This window comes from Tachyglossus aculeatus, chromosome 20 (assembly GCF_015852505.1).
Source record: "Tachyglossus aculeatus isolate mTacAcu1 chromosome 20, mTacAcu1.pri, whole genome shotgun sequence".
NCBI lineage: Eukaryota > Metazoa > Chordata > Mammalia > Monotremata > Tachyglossidae > Tachyglossus > Tachyglossus aculeatus.
This window is the reverse complement of record NC_052085.1, coordinates 24,016,013-24,037,391: the sequence shown is the minus strand read 5'-3', so window position 1 is coordinate 24,037,391 and position 21,379 is coordinate 24,016,013. Positions and strand designations below refer to the sequence as shown.

General features: G+C 39.7%; 1 protein-coding gene across 4 annotated transcripts in view; it reads left to right on the top strand.

The window, feature by feature from the left end:
* The window catches only part of CNTN5 (contactin 5), a 665,146-nt gene that overhangs the window by 448,748 nt on the left and 195,019 nt on the right, over positions 1-21,379 (top strand). For all 4 annotated transcript variants that reach the window (XM_038761846.1, XM_038761848.1, XM_038761845.1 and 1 more), the window contains 2 exons: positions 2,015-2,138; positions 3,494-3,669. In XM_038761846.1, the coding sequence (XP_038617774.1) occupies positions 2,015-2,138; positions 3,494-3,669 (300 nt within the window). The remainder of the gene's footprint in view (positions 1-2,014; positions 2,139-3,493; positions 3,670-21,379) is intronic.

Below are 21,379 nucleotides of genomic sequence, written 5' to 3'. Positions count from 1 at the left end.
GGGGAAATTAAAATGGTTCATGATGGCTTCCTCTGGCTACACCCCCAATTCAGTAGACTTAACTCGGTTAAATAAAGATTTGGATTTATTGTGCTTCATCATACTTGCTGTGACACTTAAGAGCCCTTTGATATCATTTCCCCTCTTCCCCCCATTTTATATCTTTGCTCAACAAGAGACGTTACAAAATAAAGCAAGCCAAGTTTCAAAGAAACATTATGAACCGATGTATTCAGGGTTGTAGGAGAATGAATCAAATAACTAATCCAGCAGTAATGTGAGAAAGTTGCTCCTTGAATTTATGGTTGAAAACAGTCTTGACTATATTCATAGAGAAGCAGCATCACGTCCTAGTAGAAAGAGCAGAGGCATGACAATGGAAAACTTGGGTTCTAATCTCGCTCTGCCATTTACCTGCTGGGGGACATTGGGCAAGTCATTTTGCTTTGCTCTGCCTCCATTTTCTCATATGGAAAATACGGATGGAATTCCTGTTCTCCCTCCCATGTGGGAGGCATTTATGATTCAGAAAATTCAACACCAAGTCCAGCTTTCAGTACAAGATTGCAGCAACATAGCTGAATGCTAGTTAATATATACTCTATCTATTACAGAGAAGCAGCATGGCTCAGTGGAAAGAGCCCGGACTTTGGAGTCAGAGGTCATGGGTTCAAATCCCGGCTCCACCACTTGTCAGCTCTGTGACTTTGGGCAAGTCACTTCACTTCTCTGTGCCTCAGTTCCCTCATCTGTAAAATGGGGATGAAGACTGTTAGCCCCCCATGGGACAATCTGATCACCTTGTAACCTTCCTAGTGCTTAGAACAGTGCTTTGCACATAGTAAGCACTTAATAAATGCTATCATTATTATTATTATTATTATCATCTCTAGATAACCACAAAAGTGATATGCCAGGAAAACACAGAAAATAATGATCGGTTCTGTAACTTTTGTGTTATGTGTGGATTACAGGGAAACTATTTGCTTTAAAATTAGCATATAAATTCCCAATAGTACAGTTTATTTGCACATTTCCAAAAATAATGCAGTACTATTTTATTTTTCCTTTATCAAGTTTCATTTGAAAAGTTCTCAGGCTTTTACAAAATTTCATTAATTTTCTTAATGGTTTCTCCTGTAGGAATTGTTCTCATCATCCCTCCCTAAGGATGGGAAACAAACGATAGAGATTTTGATTACTTTATTTAGTATCACACAAATGTTGTGTTCATGTTTATTTTTATGGATTTGAGTAATTTCACATTTTACCAAAGAACACTCTTCTGAGATTTTCTTTTTGGTTATACATAGAAATAAAATTTGTAAGAAAATGTCTTGTTATATTAAAGCACTAAGAGGATAAATGATCTGGAATTCATAAAATACTAAGCACTTAGTACTGTGCTCTGCACATAGTAAGTGCTAAATAAGTGTGATTGAATGAATTGAATGAATAAAAGATATCAGATGCTGTAGGAATAATAATTATGGTATTTGTAAGCACTTAGTATGTCCCAAACACTGTACTAAACACTAGGGTAGATGCAAGCACTAAGAGGATAAATGATCTGGAATTCATAAAGTACTAATCGCTTAGTACAGTGTTCTGCACAAAGTAAGCTCTCAACAAGTGCAATTGAATGAATTGAATGAACAAAGGATATCAGACTCTGTAGGAATAATAATTATGGTATTTGTAAACACTTAGTATGTCCCAAACACTGTACTAAACACTAGGGTAGATACATGATAAAATTTGGCAGGTCGGGCCTGCCCCACTTAGAACTCACATTTTAAATGGGAGGAAGAATAGTTATCTAATCCCTTTTTTCAGTGAGGAAACTGAGGCACAGAGAAGTTAAGTAACTTGCCCTAGTTCACATAGGAGGTAAGGGAGTGGCAGAACTTGGATTAGAATGAATAAATGAAGGAATACATGCAGGGGGAGTCTGCAAAAATAAATGTCTGTGAACATTTTTGGAAAAAAAATGTTTTCTTTTTTATTTCTACAGAGAGTGTTGATTATGGACCGGTGTTTGTTCAGGAACCTGACGATGTTGTTTTTCCTGCTGATTCAGACGAGAAGAAAGTGGCTCTTGATTGTGAAGCTCGAGGCAACCCTGCTCCAATTTACAGGTATAAATTGTCACACAGTCATATTTATGGAACACTTTTTGTGAGCAAGGCACTGTATTAAATGCTTGGGAGAGGACAACAGAAGTAAAAAAACAGGCCCTGCCTTCAAAGAGCTTTCAGTCTGATACTGAGCCAATTCCAGGTTGTGATCACTCCACAGTTCCTTCTGTAATGTCGGCTGACTGGCCCCAACGTTGGAAACCTCTCCTCCCAGCATCACTTGATCCCTACAGACAAATCAATTTCCTTCCCATTCCCTCTTCTCCTCACCCTGCCTGTTCCTGACTACTTGTCTTCCTCCCCGCTTTCTGCCCATCTTTTGTATAGAATTGTGCCGTGTGGTATAGAGTGTTTCAATTCTTTCTTACCCCATGGCCTAGTGGATAGAGCCCGGGCCTAGGAGTCAGAAGGACCTGGGTTCTAATCAGGGCTCTGCCATTTGTCTGTTCTGCGACCTTGGGCAAGTCACTTCCCCTCTCTGTGCCTCAGTTATCTCTTCAGTAAATTGTGGATGAAAACTGTGAGCCCCATGTGGGACAGGGAAGGAGTGTGTCCAACCTGATTATCTTCTTGGTGCGTAGAACAGTGCTTGATACATTGTAAGCACTTAACATATACCATTGTCATCATCATTATTATTATTATTATTATTTGGCCTTTGGTGACTTCCATGGTACCCCAACCTTCCATCTTCAGACAATTCCAACTAGGTAATTATTTTTAATTTTCTCTTTCCTTGTGATTTTGAATGCTTCAATTCTTCCTCTGTTCCAAATAACTAAGATTAATAAAATGTTCTGAACCCAGTAAACCCTCAGATAAAAATGATAATAATGATGATATTTGTGGTATTTGTTAAGTGCTTGCTATGTGTCAAACACTGTTCTAAGCCCTGGGGAAGATACAAGATAATTAGGCTAGGCACAGTCCCCTGTCTCACACAGGGCTCACAATCTAAGTAGGAGGGAGAACAAGTATTAAATCCCCACTTTAAAGACAAGATAACTGAGGCACCGAGAAGTGAAGTGACTTGCCTAAGGTCACACAACAGGGGTTAGACAGCGGAGACGTGGTGGAGTCAGGATTAGAACCCAAGTCCTTTGACTCCCAGGCACATTCTCTTTCCACTAGGCCAAGCTGCTCCTCAACCAATGCCATTGACTGATGCGACATTTAATTCCAAGAAGAACTAATCTTTGTGTGGGAGATAGTCTTAAAGCGAGTAGAGTTTTTAAAGTTTATTAAAAACATTCATTCCTTTGAATTGAAGGCAATTTACCAACAGAAGTCATCAGGCCCGTTTGACTATTTAGGGTAAATTGTATATCAATATGTTCCTTCTCACTTTTCCCCAGATGGCTCCAAAATGGAACAGAAATAGATTTGGAAAGTGATTACCGCTACAGCCTGATAGAAGGAAATTTCATTATCAGCAGTCCAAGCGAAGCAAAGGATTCCGGGTATTATCAGTGCTTAGCATCCAACACTTTTGGAAGCATTCTGAGCAGGGAAGCCATCCTCCAGTTTGCTTGTGAGTATATTATGCTATTTCCTTAAAGTCTCATATATGCTTACTGTCTATCTGTGGATTCCACTCTTTTATAACCCTAATAATGTCATTGGAAAATGGAGGTACAAGACAGGGATAGTCCTTTAGTAACAGTATTTGTTGAGAAATTTCTAAATGGTTTGATGAGTCTGTTCCTGCCTAACCCAATGAAGGTATCTAAGGGTAGGCAATCCCCAGTGGTTGCAAGCAGAGACCCATGTCAAAGAGGAAAGTCCTGTAGTGAAGTCTGCCTGCCTAGGTGGCTTCTCAAAGAAATTTCCCTGGACCTCCCCATAGTTTCAAATTGGATAAGAAATGTCGTGAGAGGCTCTTCCCCCATCCATGCTTGTGGTAAGATCCGTAGCCCGGAAAAGGGGAAAGTCCCCTTCTAGCACAAAAGCCCACCAGGAACAACTCCCTGTCAGCGAGGAGGCCCAGATCAAGAATCTCTCCTGATCACGCCAGCCCACCAGATGAGGCTAGCAATGCCCTTTTCAACCCAAGGGTGAAATTCATGAAGCAAGGGGAAATATAGGAAGTAGATGCCATTTTGGAGGAAGGAAGCTGTGCGGGATGGGTTGTGGGGAGACTGAGCCCAGAAGGGAAGAGAGTTATGTCACTGGCTCTGTTTGATACAGTAAATGGAGCTAATAGCACAAAGGGGGCTTGTAGCATAAATCTGAACTGATGTGGGAGAGTTGAACTGGAAAATTAATCCATAAACATTGAACTACCGTCCGTCTTGATTCTTGTATGGATTGCCTTTATATGGATACATTAAGAAATATTCAACATGAGAGGTCAAGAACTGGCTCTTGCAATCTTCTAGACATTACTCTTTGCTCAAGAGAATATTAAGCCTTTAGAGGGCACTGCAGAAAGATGGGGAAAAACTGAGTTGAGAAAAGTCACCAGGAATGAGATAGAAAATAGATCAGACATTATTAGGATACGATGAAGAAAGGAGGGTTGGTGTGCCTCAAGCAAAGAACAACTAAAAAACAAAGAAAATTAAGAGTTTTTCTTTGCTTTTGTTTCTCGTAAAGGAGGGGATGTCAAATTGGTTCCCAGCTCCAGAGACGACTACGGAAAGGGTCTTAAATTGGATGAGAAACTTTACATGTATCCATGTAAATCATTGACTGTCACAATAAATTTGTATCCTAGGCTATGAAACTTTGAATATATGTTGCCAATTTGTACTTCCCAAGCGCTAGTACAGTGCTGTGCACACAGTAAGCGCTCAATAAATACGATTGATTGATTGGTGGGAAAAAGAATAGATTAAAAGAACAACGTTGAGTAGTTTAATCAGCCTGGAGGCAGGGGGCAGGACCAGATTGTTTTTTGAGGTCCTTTCCACCTCTGTGATTGCTTCTATAATTACAGGTGCGAAAATAAGAAAATGTGTAATTGCATAATTGCAAAGTGCTTGTTCATCAAAAGACCACAATTATTAAGTTGTTTGTTTTTTTTATTTATGAATTTTATTTGATTCTATGTTCTCATGAATCAGAACAGCTGCAGCCACAGATGGGTTCATTTCCCCACCTTGAAAATGACCCCAAATGCCTCCCCTAGAGGATCTTTCATTTCAAGACTCAGCTAAATGAATATTTATTATGGGAGTTCAGTTAGTTAATGACATCACTTTAGAAACGATAAGTTCCCACTACTCAGGGGTGTAGTGAATATTAATGTATGATTGGAGTATGTTTCTGAAGTTCTCACGAGCTTCTCCTACATAAACCAAGCGCTGTATATTGTATTATTCATTAGGGTCAATTTATTCATTTGTTCAGGATTGTTGTTTTGTCATCTTGTTACGTTCATCAGGTGATTTGCCTTCTCACTTGGGATAGCGTGCCTTTTGTTCTTCATGTCAAGCGCGACTTCACAGAGTAAAACTTAGTCATTGCGTCGACTGATTACCGTGTTGATGGGAGTTTTGAATTGATAACATGGCATCAGGGACTTTTCAAACATCCTGTCGAGCTTGAACTCCAAAAGCTCAGAGCAATATTATGCAAAAGTTTAGATTTTCACAAATAATTCATGTCATTAAGTCAGATATTAAAGGAATCAAGAATAAAATTTCCTCATGCTGTTTCTAGCTTCAAAAACTTCTTTAAATGGCAACCCGGCTAAATTGGATAAACTCATATCTTAAATTGGACCATGCTACTTTTCAGTTGATACAAGTGCTTTAGACCCAGGAAATTCCAGTAGGTTTCTTAGCAACAGTTCTGAAAATTTGCCTCTGAATTCTTTATCATATTTCATTTCATCATACTGTAGCATTAGTGGTAAAGGAGGGTCAACATTTACAGATTTTTGACTTCTTGAAAATCTATTTTTTATCAAAATAGCCTTACCCAACTTTAATTCTTTTCCCCCCACCAGAATTCAGCATGGGTTTTGAATTTTAAAGCAAAGTTGACTGGTCATTTGTGTCCAGTGCTGAGATTTCCAGCACAGGAAATCACAGGGGTATATTCACCGCTTTAGTTCACATTTTCATAGGTTTAAAATATTCACATAACCTGAATGGGTAATATGTATGTTAATAAGAAGTATGGATGTATATTGTGCATGCAAATTAATGAGGTTGCTAATTGTGAAATTAGCATATCCTATTATAAAGGCAGAGAGAAGTTGATTTTCCATGGTATCTTCCACACATAAAATATTCGAAAATGTTTTGTGGATAATAAAACAACTCAGAATCATTTGATTCAGCCAACCCCTGGAAAGCAGCTATTTAATTATCCCCATGTACAAAGCCTAATTACTCAGGCATGAAGTTGGCTTGTTTGTATTCCTTCTATATTTTTCTCCATACAAATGAAATGGTTGTAGGCAAGTCCCCACATATTTTTAAGGCCCAAATAAATTGCTGACTCCCTACATAAAAACATCAGTATGTGGTGTAGCAGATACATGTAACCCATTTACTATACATGCAGCAAATTCAAATTTGGCAGTTATTTTCTGTCAATAGAGTTTACTGACAGCACTCCCCATCTTCAAAGCCCTAGCAAAATCATATCCCTTCCAGGTAGCCATCCCAAACTAAGCTGTCATCTCCCCCCCGGCCCACTCTATTTTTCCTCCATACTTCCTCTCCCATGAAATTAGTACCACCTTTGTATGGCTAAAGTTGGCATGGAATCTTCAGTGTTGAAATAATAATGACAATTATGGTGTTTGTTAAACACTTACTATATGCCAGGCACTGTTCTGAGAGCAGGTGTAGATACAAAATAATTGAACACAGTCCCTGTCTCACACACGGCTCACAGTCTTAATCCCCATTTTACGAGTGAGGGAACTGAGGCTCAGAGAAGTTAAGTGACTTGCCCAAGGTCACACAGCAGACAAGCTGCCCATCTGCCGGAACTTGGTGAGGTGCCGTCTCTTGGGAAAGCTATTGCCGGTGTCCTTTTCAGCCCTATATTTTGAGCATTACAGAATAAAACCTCATCAATCATCATTTCATGTAAAGGGTTTCATGTTCATTCCATCAGCTGAGCTGCTAGTCCATGAATCAGTAAATAGCGAGAGAACATTTCTAATCATGTTGTCAAACTGTCAAACCTAGACTCCTGGTTATTTGGAGAAAAGGAGTTCAAAGGTTACCTCCGTTTCAGCTGTCAACTTTGGCACCTCCCCACTTCCATGGCTTGAACCACAGAACTTCAAAACAATGGGGAACTAATTGGATTATGTTTTTTAACATTCTATTTTTGCACTTCAGGTAGGATAGAATCAAGTGTTTCAACTCTCAGGGTGTTGTTTCAGAAGGGATGGAAGTGATACAGCATTGTCATACAGTATTCCTTATAATGTATATATTATGAATCTGTTCAGCTAGGACCATTGATGTAAATCCAAGGTTTATAAACAGAAAATCATCCACCTGAAAAATCTCAACTAATACAAATTTATTTGAAACACAATTCAAATAAAAAATAAGAGAGAAGCAGCCTGGTCTGGTGGATAGACGGGGCTGAGAGTCAGAAGGGTACGTCACTTAACTTCTCTGTGCCTCAGTTACCTCATCTGTAACATCGGGGGTTACAACTCTGAGCCCCACTTGGGACATGGACTGTGTCCATCCTGAAGAGTTTTATTGAACAAAGTTTCCTTTTTTCCTGTACTCCAATAGAAACACTAATTTATGAACATAGTAAAATTTCTTTGTCAGCAATTACTGAAAGATTTAACCAGTGCTGTGATAAGTCTTTTCTTGATAAGTCTCTTAAAATACATTTTTATTATATCATGGAAACACATTGTGGAAATAATTCAGGCTATGTTATTAAAGACTGCCATAATAGCATTTCATTATCCAGGTATCCTTTTCAATTATAAGTTAGTCATTGGTATTTATTAAGCACTTAGTTCTACTCTCCCAAGGACTTAGAACAGTGCTTGCCACAAGTAAGTAGACATAATCTGAGCTTGCAGTCTAGAGGGGGGAGATAAGACAGGAAATAAATTACGGGTAAGGGAAGCAACTAAATGTAAAGACACATGTATAGTGCTGTGGGGATTGGAAAGTGGGACTAATTCCTGGGAGAGGAGGTAGGGAAGGAAAAGCACTGCTCTAGGTGCTGGGGAGGTTACAAGGTGATCAGGTTGTCCCATGGGGGGCTCATAGTCTTGATCCCCATTGTACAGATGAGGTAACTGAGGCACGGAGAAGTGAGGTGACTTGCCCAAGGTCACACAGCAGACGTGGTGGAGCCGGAATTTGAACCCATGACCTCTGACTCCAAAACCCGGGCTCTTTCCAGTGAGCCACGCTGCTTCTCTGGTAGACAACGGTCCTGCCCCTGAGTAGCGGGCAGAGAAACAGCTTATATTTATTATTTTATTTATTTTATTATATTTACAGTTCTATTTATTTTATTTTGTTAATATGTATTGTTTTGTTGTCTGTCTCTCCATTCTAGACTGTGAGCCCGCTGTTGGGTAGGGACTGTCTCTATATGTTGCTAACTTGTACTTCCCAAGTGCTTAGTACAATGCTTTGCACACAGTAAGTGCTCAATAAATACGATTGAATGAATGAGTGAAAATGGGGTGGGAAGATGAGAGCTTAGTCCGGGAAGGCTTCCTGGAAGAGATATGATTTCAGTAGTGCTTTGAAGATGAGGAGAGTGCTGGTTTGTCAGATGTGAATGGGGAGAGAGTTCCAGGCTCAAGAGAGAGAGTGAGCGAGCCAGGGAGATTTATCACATTGTACAGATGAAGAAACTGAGGCATTTGAGTAATGTGCCTTTAGATGCATACAAAACTAGTTACTCTGCATGCCCTGTTGAGGAGGGTGTGGAGATGGGATAGGAGAGAATAGCCAATTGAATAATGTGGCTTGGGTTCTAGCAAAACACTGAGGAAGTAGGAGAGAGAATGTCGAGAATCCCTGAACAATGGTGAATGGGTGATAAAATTCGAAACCTGGCTCTAAGTGACTCTATAGCACACCCAGCTTTGTCGGCTGCTGTTTCAGTTAATTCTGCTACTATGTGATTAGTGATATTCGTGTCATAGCACACGTGAACATCACATCAGGTCCTGAGATTACTATTTCCCTCCACACAAGAAATACATATTTGTGTGTTTGAATACGTTTGTAGAAGTTATATTTCTGGGTCAATCTCGAAATTTACCAGATCCAAACCACAGCCGTACTGAAATATAATTGTCACAGCCTCTGGAATAAACAGGTCCGGTAGTAACTTCCAAGGCCAAAAGTGACCTATCAGATCAAGGCCCAATTTCCATGGTCTGTTCCCCAGACTGGACATAATTCTGGGAACATTTTGTAACTGTGGACAAAGGGACTATTCCTTAGAGACCTGTTCTATTCAGAATCCTGAAGGGTTAGTTCTTTGAAAAGAAATTTGTAGTCAGGGTAACTGTTCGGAGCATAAGATGAATTTGGATGGCTAGATGGACTAAGGAGGTGTTTTTTCCCATGTTTTAGAAAGACTAATTTGGAAGACAACCATTGGATATGATTTGATATTTTTGTCTAATACAAATCAAATGGCCTTCGTGGCAGTTGTTTAATTCACCTGAATAACGATGCCTACGTAGAGACTATAATATACATTAACTGTCAATATAATCATATTTACCTTTACACACCCATTGTACAAAGTGTCTGGGGATGGTTCTAGAGGACTAAATAGGGTGACAGGAAGCTATGGACTAGCTAATAAAGAGATAAATTAAATAGAGCATTTTTGGGCTACTCTCTCGCAAATGGGACGTTTTGGGGTAGGGTTCATCTATAATTGCCAGTTGTATTCTCCCAAGTGCTTAGCACAGTGCTGTACATGGAGTGAGGCCTCAGTAAATATCACTGATAGATCAATCAACTGATGGATACTTTGTTCTGTTCAGAAGCCTTCTGCCCCTCAACTTCAGGGCGATGCCTTATATTTCCTCATAACTATTTTTACGCTCCAAACTCTGCCACAGACACAAAATATTTTCTCCTCTAAACCCCGAAACCTAATTGGTACAGTTCACTCATAGATTATTCAGGTTTCTACAAGGCCATCTCATCTCAAGTATTCAAATCTAGCAGGACAAGAGAGGGAGGAGCATCCTAAGACTTGAACCCAATCCTTCATTGAAGTTTAATTCTTCCAATTGTCACTGCCCTTTTGTGTTTAAAAAAAATCAATTATCTAATTTAGCCTACAGGAGAATATATTGATTAATCACAACTCATATATCCCTGTTCCACTGATGAACCACCAGGACTAGAGCCTGACATGTAGGATTCTTGCAAGCAACGACACAGACAGATAAATCAATAGTGTATTGGGAGAGAAGGTAGTACTCTAAGGGAAGCTTTCCCAAAACGCACGCAACAGCTCATTAAGAAGAAATTGCCATCTCCCGAAACCTGGTTTAATAAGCCAGCAAACTTTTCTCTACGGAATAATAAAAATGTATAACCTGGTGATCCAATTTATCTTAATGATGATTCATTTTAAACACTTGACATTTGTGTTTGTGTGTATGAACCTTGAGTTAATTCCTGGCTTTACCAGACTGTAAATGTTAAACCATATTACAATACATATCTAAACTACACAAACAGCACTGCATTATTATAAAATATTCATTGTAATAAAAAATTTAGGAAGGTAACAGCTAAGAAAAAAAGGTTGAGCCAGCAGATGACCATTTTTTTTCCAATGTTCATTCTTAACTGCCCTCTGCTATATGTTGAACTATGATATTTTTCTTCAGTGTTTTTTTAATGTGCTGGAGTCAGCTCCTTTTTTTATTTTAAACTCTGTTAGCTGTTGCTTCTCTTCCTCCTCGATAAAGGTACTTGTTCATGAGCAGGACAGAGTGGAAGAAGATTGTGAAAAGTATGGCATAATAGTAACATGGACTAGTGGGAAGTTGTTTATACCCACTGCCTTCATTTCCTCCAATTCTCTCTTTGACCCCCATCAAATTTGGCTTCTGCCTCCTCTACCTTAAGGAGGCTGCTCTTTCTAAGGTCACCAATGACCTTCTTGTGAAATTCATTGGCCTCTACTCCACCCTTATTCTCCTCACCCTCCCTGCTGCCTTTGCGACACTGTAGACTGAATAGACTGAAAGACACTGTCTAAATGTGGCTTCATTCGATCAATAATATGTATTGCTGTTTGCGGAATTGGGAGAGTACAATATACTGACAATATTTTTTCTGGGTTCTCCTCTTATCTCACTGGCTGCTCCTTCTCTGTGTCTTTTGTAGGCTTCTCACTTGCTTTCCATTCTCTAGCGGTGGGCATCCTTCACGTCTCAGTATTGGGTCCCTTTTTACTCTCCATCTATCCGCATTTCCTTGGAGTACTCACTCTCTTCCACAGCTTCAACTACCATGTGTAGTCATACAATCCCCAAATCTACCTCTCCACCCCGACCTTTCTCCTCTGCAGTCTTGGGTGTCTTTCTGACTTCAGGATATCTCAGCTTGGTTGCCCCATTGACACCTCCAACTTAACCTGGGGAAAACAGAACTCCTTGTCTTCCCACCCAAACCCTGTTCTCACCCAGACTTTCTTATGACCATCACCCACCCTGTCTCACAGGCCTGAAACCTTGGCATGATCCTTGACTCGTCAAACTGCATATTTAGTCTGTCATAAGAATAATGTTGGTATTAAGGGCTTACTATGTGCCAAACACTGTTCTAAGTGCTGGGGTAGATACAAGGTAATCAGGTTGTCCCACGTGGGGCTCACAGTCTTAATCCCCCTTTTACAGATGAGGGCACTGAGGCACCGAGAAGTGAAGTGACTTGCCCAAGGTCACACAGCAGACAAGTGGCTGAGCAGGGATTAGAACCTGCATCCTCTGGCTCCCAAACCTGTGCTCTTGCCATTGAGCCACGCTGCTTCTACCTTCACAGTATCTCCAGAATCCACCCTTTCTCTCCATCTATGCTATACTGATACAAGTGCACATTCATTCAGTCATATTTATTGAGTGCTTACTGTGTGCAAAGCACTGTATTAAGCACTTGACAGAGTACAATACACTGCCCCCAATGAGGTCATAGTCTAGAAGGGGAGACACAGCAATATAAATAAATAATAATAATAATGGCATTTGTTAAGCACTTATGATGTGCGAAGCACTGTTCTTAGTGCTGAGGGGGATGGAAGGTGATCGGGTTGTCCCACGGGGGGCTCACAGTCTTAATCCCCATTTTACAGATGAGATAACTGAAGTCTAGAGAAGTGAAGTGACTTGCCCAAAGTGGTGGAGCGGAATTAGAACCCATGACCTCTGATTCCCAAGCCCGGGCTCTTTCCACTAAGCCATGCTGCTTCTCAGCTCCCCCCATCCCCGCCCTTCCTCCTTCCCCTCCTCACAGCACTTGTATATATTTGCACATGTTGATTACTCTATTATTTTATTTTTACATATTTACTATATTCATTTTATTAATGATGTGTATATAGCTATAATTCTATTTATTCTGATGTTATTGACACCTATCTACTTGTTTGGGGAGGGTTTTTTTTGTCTGTCTCCCCTCTTCTAGACTGTGAGCCCTTTGTTGGGTAGGGACCATCTCTATATGTTGCTGATTTGTACTTCCTAAGCACTTGGTACAGTGCTCTGCACACAAGTAAGCACTCAATAAATACGATTAGATGAATGAATGAATAAATAAATAACAGATATACACGTAAGTACTGTGGTGCTGAGAGGGGGAATGAATAAAGGGAGCAAGTCAGGGCGACTCAGAAGACAGTGGGAGAAGAGAGCAGGGCTTATTCAGGGAAGGTTTCTTGGAGGAGATAACACCCATATCACTCCATAACTACTGCCGCAGCCTCCTTCATTGAACTCCCTGCCTCCTGTCTTTCTCCTCCTTAGTCCATACTTAACCCGACTGCTTGGATCATTTTTGTAAAAAAAAACCCAAAACCAAAACCAAAAAAAAAAAACAGTCTGAATTTCCCCACTCCTCAAAAACCTGCATTGCCCCTGCATTGCCACAGCAAATATAAACACCTTCCCCTCAACATTAAGGCACTCAATGACCTCTCCCCCACCTATCTTACTTTGCTCATTTTCTACTACAAACCAGCCTGCACACTCCATTCCTCTGTTTTGAAACAAAAGCATAGCGTGCTTATCTGGAATTAGTAATGGTGTTTATTTAGGTCTGCTGACTGTGGTACTAAGCAGTGAAGGGATACAACTGGATTATAATGAGTTGAGAAAAGAGTTCATTCAGTCAGTCGTATTTGTTGAGCTCTTACTGTGTGCAGAGCACTGTACTAAGCGGTTGGCTGGATAGTGGATGTGACAGCAGGTAAACCTGTCATTATTGAGCCCACAGAGTGCAGAGCTAGAGGGAAATGCAAAGAAAGCAGAAAAAAGGAGCCCCCTGTTTTCAAGGAGTTTACAATCTTGTAAAAATAAGTGGATTTTAGAATTTTTTAATGGTAGTTAAGTGCTTACTATGTGCCAAGCACTATTCTAAGCACTGGAGTAGATACAAGGTAATCACGTTGGATACGGTCCATGTCCCTCATTGGGCTCACAGTCTCGATGCCCAATTTACAGATGAGGTAACTGAGACCCAGAGAAGTGAATTGACTTGCCCAGGGTCACACAGCAGACAAGTGGTAGAGTTGGGGTTGGAACCCAGGTCCTCTGACTCCCAAATCTGTGCTCTATTCACTCTGCCGTGCTGCTTCTCGAGGCCTATTTGAATTTGAAGGGTGGCATTTGCTATTTAAACTGTCACCCTTGTCGACACTATTCATTGATGATGTACTATAAGCAGAGCCCTATGTTCGGCACTTCTGGACAATGTCACATGTATTGTCACTGACCTCAGCAGACTTAGAATCTAATAGGAGAGAAGGTAGACAGATACACAGCAAAGAAAAGGGTGACAAAATAAATAATAAATATATATAAACAAATAAATCAATAAAAAGGCAAACAGATAAATACCTGAAATTGAAGTGTCTGATGGGATGGCGAGATAGGAAGGTGGGGAACTAATGGAGGAAGTAATAAACTCCGCTATTAATTGCTCAATTTAGCTTCTCAGCCCATAACAATTTTCTATTAACCTATATTTCTCATCTCTGACTAAATAGCTCAACCATTATTTTTTTTTTCTTAAAAGCATTGTTAGAAAAATCATTTTGGCTTCTTATTTGAAGCCAAAGTTCAGTAATTATCTAAATAGGCTTACAATGATTCTGAAATCAATTTTCCTATGTGAGATATTGTTTTTCCTGGAGATTTCATCAAGCGACGCCTTGGTAGCTCGTTAAATAAATATGGTCGTTTGCAGAGTTGGCTTAATGAGACATGCATCCTCTTATTGATAATTCACATGGTGAATTTCATCCTGCAGTACCATTTTCAGGCTGAAAATTTGTGTGAAGTACATGGCCTATCCAGGGCCATGTCATGTTTAATTCTCTTTATTGTTTTTAAATCAGCTAGCAGAATGTTATACTCTGAGAAAAAGAAATTAGTTTTTGCAGTCCTCTCTCACGAAATGTACTGCCAATCAAGCTTAAATGAATAATTTTAAAAATATTATAGTTCACTTCAATTATAACAGGGCCCAAGAGTGACTCCCACAGAATTATCGCAGTAACCTTGGAAAAGAAGTACACAGCGATCCTCGAAATTGGAGAAGAGTGACTGAGTGGGAAGAACACAGGCCTGGGACTTAGAGGTTCTGGGTTCTAATCCCTGTTCCACCGCTTGTCCGTTGTGTGACCTTAGGCAAGTCGCTTAATTTATCTATGCCTCAGTTACCTCATCTATAAAATGGGGATTGACTGTGAGATGCGCATGGCACCATTGGACGTGTCCAGCCTGATTAATAATAATAATAGTAATGATGATGATGGCATTTATTAAGTGCTTACAGTGTGCAAAGGACTGTTGTTAAGCGCTGGGGAGGTTACAAGGTGATCAGGTTGTCCCATGGGGGGCTCACAGTCTTAATCCCCATTTTACAGATGAGGTAACTGAGGCACAGAGAAATACCATTACAAAAATTAAAAAACAAAACGAAACAGGAGCAGTGTACTCCAAGATGCAAAAAACGAAGTTCACTACTCAACCATGCTTTTGATATGTGTGACTTTGCTAGGTCAATTTACATTTCTCTTCCTCATTTTATTTGTATTTATTATTATTATTATTATTAATAATAATAAGAAGAAGAATAATAATGATATTTGTTAAGCACTTACTATGTGCCAAGCACTGTTTTAAGCGCTGGAGACAGATACGAAGTATTCAGGCTGTCCCAGTGGGGCTCACAGTCTTAAACCCCATTTTCCAGATGAGGAAACTGAGGCCCAGAGAAGTGAAGTGACTTGCCCAGAGTCACACAGCTGACAAGTGGTGGAGCTGGGATTAGAACCCACGGCCTCTGGCTCCCAAACCCGGGCTCTTGCCACTAAGCCACGCTGCTTCTCTACGTATTTACAGGGTTATAACTATTCTGTCAGGAATATGCACATGTTGAATCAATAGTTTGTTTTTTGCCCCTATATTAACAATCGATAAAGTGTTAGATGACCATCAAAGTTATCAGACTTTGATTATCAAAGTTATTTGACTGATGAAAATATACATAGATGGTAATCCCAGTATGCTTAAATCACAAATGCCTGCTGTATCTGTGGAAAGTCCCTTTCTTGATCCAAGTTTATCCAGAACAAACATTAACAATTCAGCACCTAATATGTTGCAGGAGTTCCCCTAGGCAGTGAGATTAATCTTTTTGGGCTTTGCTCTCCCAATGCCATTTCAGAATCAACTGTGGGATCCTTAATAGCAGCTTAGCTTCAGTATACTTGGCTTTAGTGCTGTAGTCCCAGAAAATTTAGTGTTTTAACTTAATATGTATAATTAAACATATCAAAGTTATGGTGGATTAAGTTTGTGTCAAAGTAGTGGTTGTAATGGTGTATGGACTTCTAGAAATGACTGGTTTTTGCTATGGGAATAATTCACCTGAGAACATTTGCAGTGTTCTTACAGAATGAGACCATCCACCCAGCTTCTACTAGGAAAGTGTGATGGCTGCCCTCTTTTATTGAGACATTTGTTAGGTGCTTACTATGTTCCTCACACTATAGTAAACATTGGGGTGTTTACTAGATAACCAGGTTTGACATAGTACTTATCGCACATGGGGTGCTCAGTCTATATTCTTTCATTCATTCATTTATTCAATCAGATTTATTGAGCACTTACTGTGTCTTGTACTAAGCACTTGGGAGAGTACAGTACAACAATAAACAGACAATAAATAGGAGGGGGAATGGGTATTTAAGCCCATTTTACAGATGAGGAAACTGAGGCATGGAGAAGTTAAGTGATATGCCCAAGGCCATACAGCAGGTTTGTAGTATAACTGGGATCAGAACCAAAGTCCTCAGACTACAAGGTTGTTTCTGTTTCTTCCATCCATCCCCATTGTTAGGCATGTAAAATCTAATATATCTTTGAATGGTATTTAAGTACATACTATGTGTCAGGCACTGCTCTGTATGCTGAGGCAGATAAAAGTTAATCAGGTTGGACAGAGTCCCTATCAATCAATCAACTATTTATTGAGCACTTACTATGAGCAGAGCACTGTACTAAGCGCTTGGGAGAGTAGAATACAACAGAATTAACAGACACACATAAGTTTACAGTCTAGAGGGACATGAATATTAACAAAGAAGTAATTTATATTATATAAATTAAAGGTGTATACATTGGTGCTGTGGTGTTGGGGACAGGCAGAATATCAAATGACTTAAGTTCACAAATCAAAGTGCATAGATGATGCAGAAGGGAGGTCATGGTGCTTTCTCATTTTTTATGACATTTGTTTTTTAAAAAAATTATTTTTTAATGGTATTTGTTAAGCACTTGTTATATGCCAGGCACTGTACTAAGTGTCAAGGTAAATATGAGCCAATCAGGTTGAACACAATCCTTGCCTCACATGGGGCTCAGTCTTAATCCCCGTTTTGCAGATGAGTGACTGAGGCACAGAGAAGTTAAGTAACTTGCTCAAGGTCACCCAGCAGACAAGTGGCAGAATCCATTCATACTTTTTCCTGAATCTGGCACTATTTTCTCCTCGCACAACTTCCTGTGGTAAATGCATTCCATTTTTTTTTTTTTTTTGCATCTCCTGCATAGCTCTGGCCCATTCAATTGTGGGAATGATAAGAAGGGTTAAAAAAAGAAAAATAAAATAAGTAGATGTAAGGAAGTAGTTGGGTCATCATAGGATCAATCTCAGAGTAATAATAATAATAATAGAGAATCAGCATGGCTCAGTGGAAAGAGCATGGGCTTTGGAGTCAGAGGTCATGGGTTCAAATGCTGACTCTGCCAATTGTCAGCTGTGTGACTTTGGGCAAGTCACTTAACTTTTCTGTTCCTCAGTTACCTCATCTGTAAAATGGGGATTAAGACTGTGAGCCCCCCATGGGATAACCTGATCATCACCTTATAACTACCCCTGTGCTTAGAACAGTGCTCTGCACATAGTAAGTGCTTAATAAATGCCATTATTATTATTATTAATAATAATGGCATGGCTTCAGTAGTCCAAATTATATCAAAGTTTAATGTTTTAATCTAGAGGAAGATGTGAACTGCAAAATCCTATAGACTTTTAAATAGAATGAACATGAGACAACTATTCAAAATGCGAATATCTTAAGTATCAGGTAAATTATATTACGTAAGTATTAAGTAAATTATATTAATCTTTTCATCACAAAAAAGTTGCTTCTGCTTTTAAAAAAAAACCCTGCTGCATTCTTGCCTAAGCCACATGGAAACCTTTTCCATCCCATTAATTAATAGGAATATTTGATTTGTTTAGTTTGCTACATTTTTTTACATCTCATTAAACTCTGGGCTTATATGTATTTGTAGTCTGCTTTTGTTTCACTTGTTCTAATTATTTTTTGAGGATTTAAGATACTAACCATATGGTTTTGAGTACTCTTTTTTGACGCAGCAGACACTGCTGTGCCGGATAGTGCTTGTACACAGCTCAGAATTTGAAGAGAGTGGGGGGGAAAAAAAAAGGGTGGTAACTGATCTTGGGTACATTTGATTAGTTCACAAAGAAGGAGTTTTAGTTTATTGCACAGATTCTGTAGGCAATTTTTGTTGGGTGGGTGGTTTCCAATTCTCACAGAAAAGCAGCAGTCGGAGAAAGTTTTGAACTATAAAGTTAGGAGCTCTGAACCAAAGGCCCTTGGAGTCAGTTCCTGAACACTTTCCTGCTCCCTGTACTGTTTCCATCCAGTTTCTATCAATCAATTAATAAATAAAGTAATTGGGAGAGAAAGTACAATGTGGTTGGTACCCAAGATACCTACCCTCAGTGAGTTTACACTCTAACAGGGGAGACAGACAGTAAAATAAATTACAAGTAACGGAAGTAGCCAAGTATAAATCCAGTGGGGGCGGAGGAGTATTTAAGTGCTTATGGGGTAAGGCTGATCAATAATTGTCTTTATTGAGAGCTTACTGTGGGCAGAGCACTGTACTAAGTGCTTGGGAGAGTAGCAGCAAGGCCTAGTGGATAGAGCACAGACCTGGGGCTCTGGTTTCTAATCCTGGCTCCGCCACTTGTCTGCTGTGTGACCTTGGGCAAGTCACGCCACTTCTCTGTACCTCAGTTAGCCCCTTGTAAAATAGGGATTAAGACTGTGGGCCCCATCCCGGCTCCACCAATTGTCAGCTGTGTGACTTTGGGCAAGTCACTTAACTTCTCTGTGCCTCAGTTACCTCATCTGTAAAATGGGGATTATGACTGTGAGCCCCATGGGGGACAACCTGATTACCCTGTATCTATCCCAGAGCTTAAAACAGTTCTTAGCACATAGTAAGCGTTTAACAAATGCCATCATTATTATTATTATGTAGTATAGGGACTGTGTCTAACCTGATTACCTTTTATCTACTCCAGCGTGTAGAACAGTGCTTGACGCACAGTAAGTGCTTAACAAATACTATTATTATTTAATATTCAAGCCTTCAATCTCACTACCTAGAGGATGAAAATATACAGTCAATCATATTTGAGTGCTGCTTACTGTATGCAGAGCACCGGGCTAAGTGCTTGGGAGAGTACAGTATGACAATATAATAGATACATTCCTGGCCCACAATGAGCTTACAGTCTACAGTCTATTATCCACTGTATTTACCTTCTCTGTTGCCTTCCTGAATGGTTTTCTCACCCCCTGCGCCATCAACAAATCCTCTTGCAAAAGGAAATTTGACAGCTCTGAGGAGTGAAACAATTTGTGCTAACATCTGAAAATGTCTGCCTGGTTCCTTGGGTCATGTGCTAGAAATTTTAGGCAGAATTAGGAATGACCCTTCAAATCCCCTCCCTTCCCCCACCCCTGCCACAAAAAATTTGTAGCTACCAAAGCTAGAAGATTGTGATCAAATTGGGGTTAAATGCCTCCTTCACTTTCTGCATTTGATCATAGCATGAGATGGAAATGTTCATTAGAGATCCATAAATAAATGACCATGCATGTGTCCCCAATCCCCAACATGCAAAGAAAAAATACCAGCCACATCCTGGCAGAATTGTAGTCATAAGTCTGGATGGAGACTTAAGTTTATTTTAGAATTTTGTATTTCTTTTTCACTGACTTCATTTCAGCTTAATTTACTGCTGTATTTAAGATATTAAACATCAAATTCATGTGGCATAAGTGATTAGAAAAGGGCAACTCCTCCCTTAGGGATCTACTTGAAAATGTCACAATTAAAATTTTCCAGAAACTTTAATATGTTTTCAGCCTCCTGGCTGATGAAATATATTCAATGGCAGTGTTAGCTTAAGGACGGTATGCGGAAATGGAAATGTTGATTTACTCCTCCTCCCTCCCAAGCTCCCTAATTGGAAGACACTATTCTTCCTGGCAGACTTAACATGTATTTCTGGAGATATCCCCTTGCCACTGAATCTTGGAGTCAAATATTAAATTATTAATGTGATCCTAGATAGATGATGACAAGTTTTCTTTGGGGGGATTTTTTTTTAATGGCTAAATAATCCAGTCATTTTTCAGAAGTGGTGAGATAGCAAATGCAGCCAATGTCATATAACATTTTGTTTCTTGAAAGTGAATTTTATCAAACAAAACTATAAAACCTTAATGAAGAGCACTAAGCATAGTGCATTGCTTTTGTGACCACTCAATTTATGTTGCTGATGGTGATTGTAATGATAAAAGTATAAAAAAAAAAGAAAAAATATTATTCTGTGGATGGGATCAATAGCCCGTATAGTATTCTTCCCCTGACATTGACAACATGCTTCTTGGAGAAACAATGGGATTACTATCCTCCTCGCTGTATTGTACTTTCCAAGTGCTTTGATACTAGTCCTTTTTCCTGCGATATAGCGTAAGTGGGGTCAATCCATCCATCGTATTCATTGAATGCTTAATTTGTACAGACCACTGCACTAAGCGCTTGGGAGAGTCCAATGCAACAATATAACAGAGTTGGTAGGCCACACGAGCTTACTGTCTAGAGGGGGAGACAGACATTAATATAAATAAATTATGGATATGCACACAGGTGTTGAGGTTGAGGTTGGCTGGTCTGGGCATTCCTTTTTTCTCCCAGATTATCAATCAATCCATAAACACTTGAGAGGGTATAATAGAACTAAATTGGTAGAACACATTCCCTGCTCACAATGTGTATGCTTCCTGTAATGAGATTGCCAAAGCAGCATAGCGTAATGGACTGTGGGCATGGGCCTGGGAATCAGAAGGTCATGGGTTCTAATCCCGGCTCTGCCACTGTATGATACAGGGACTGTGTCTAACCTGATTACCTTTTCTCTACTCCAACGTTTAGAACAGTGCTTGACACCTAGTAAGTGCTTAACAAATACTATTATTATTTAATATTCAAGCCTTCAACCTCACTACTTTGAGGCTGAAAATATCCAACCAATCATACTTATTGTGCTATGTATGGTGCAACTGTGTGGCCTTGGCTGAGTCACTTCTCTGCCTCAGTTACCTCATCTGTTTAATTGGGATTGAGACTTGGAGCCTCATGTGGGACAGGGACTGTGTTCAATCTGATTTGCTTGTATCCACCCCAG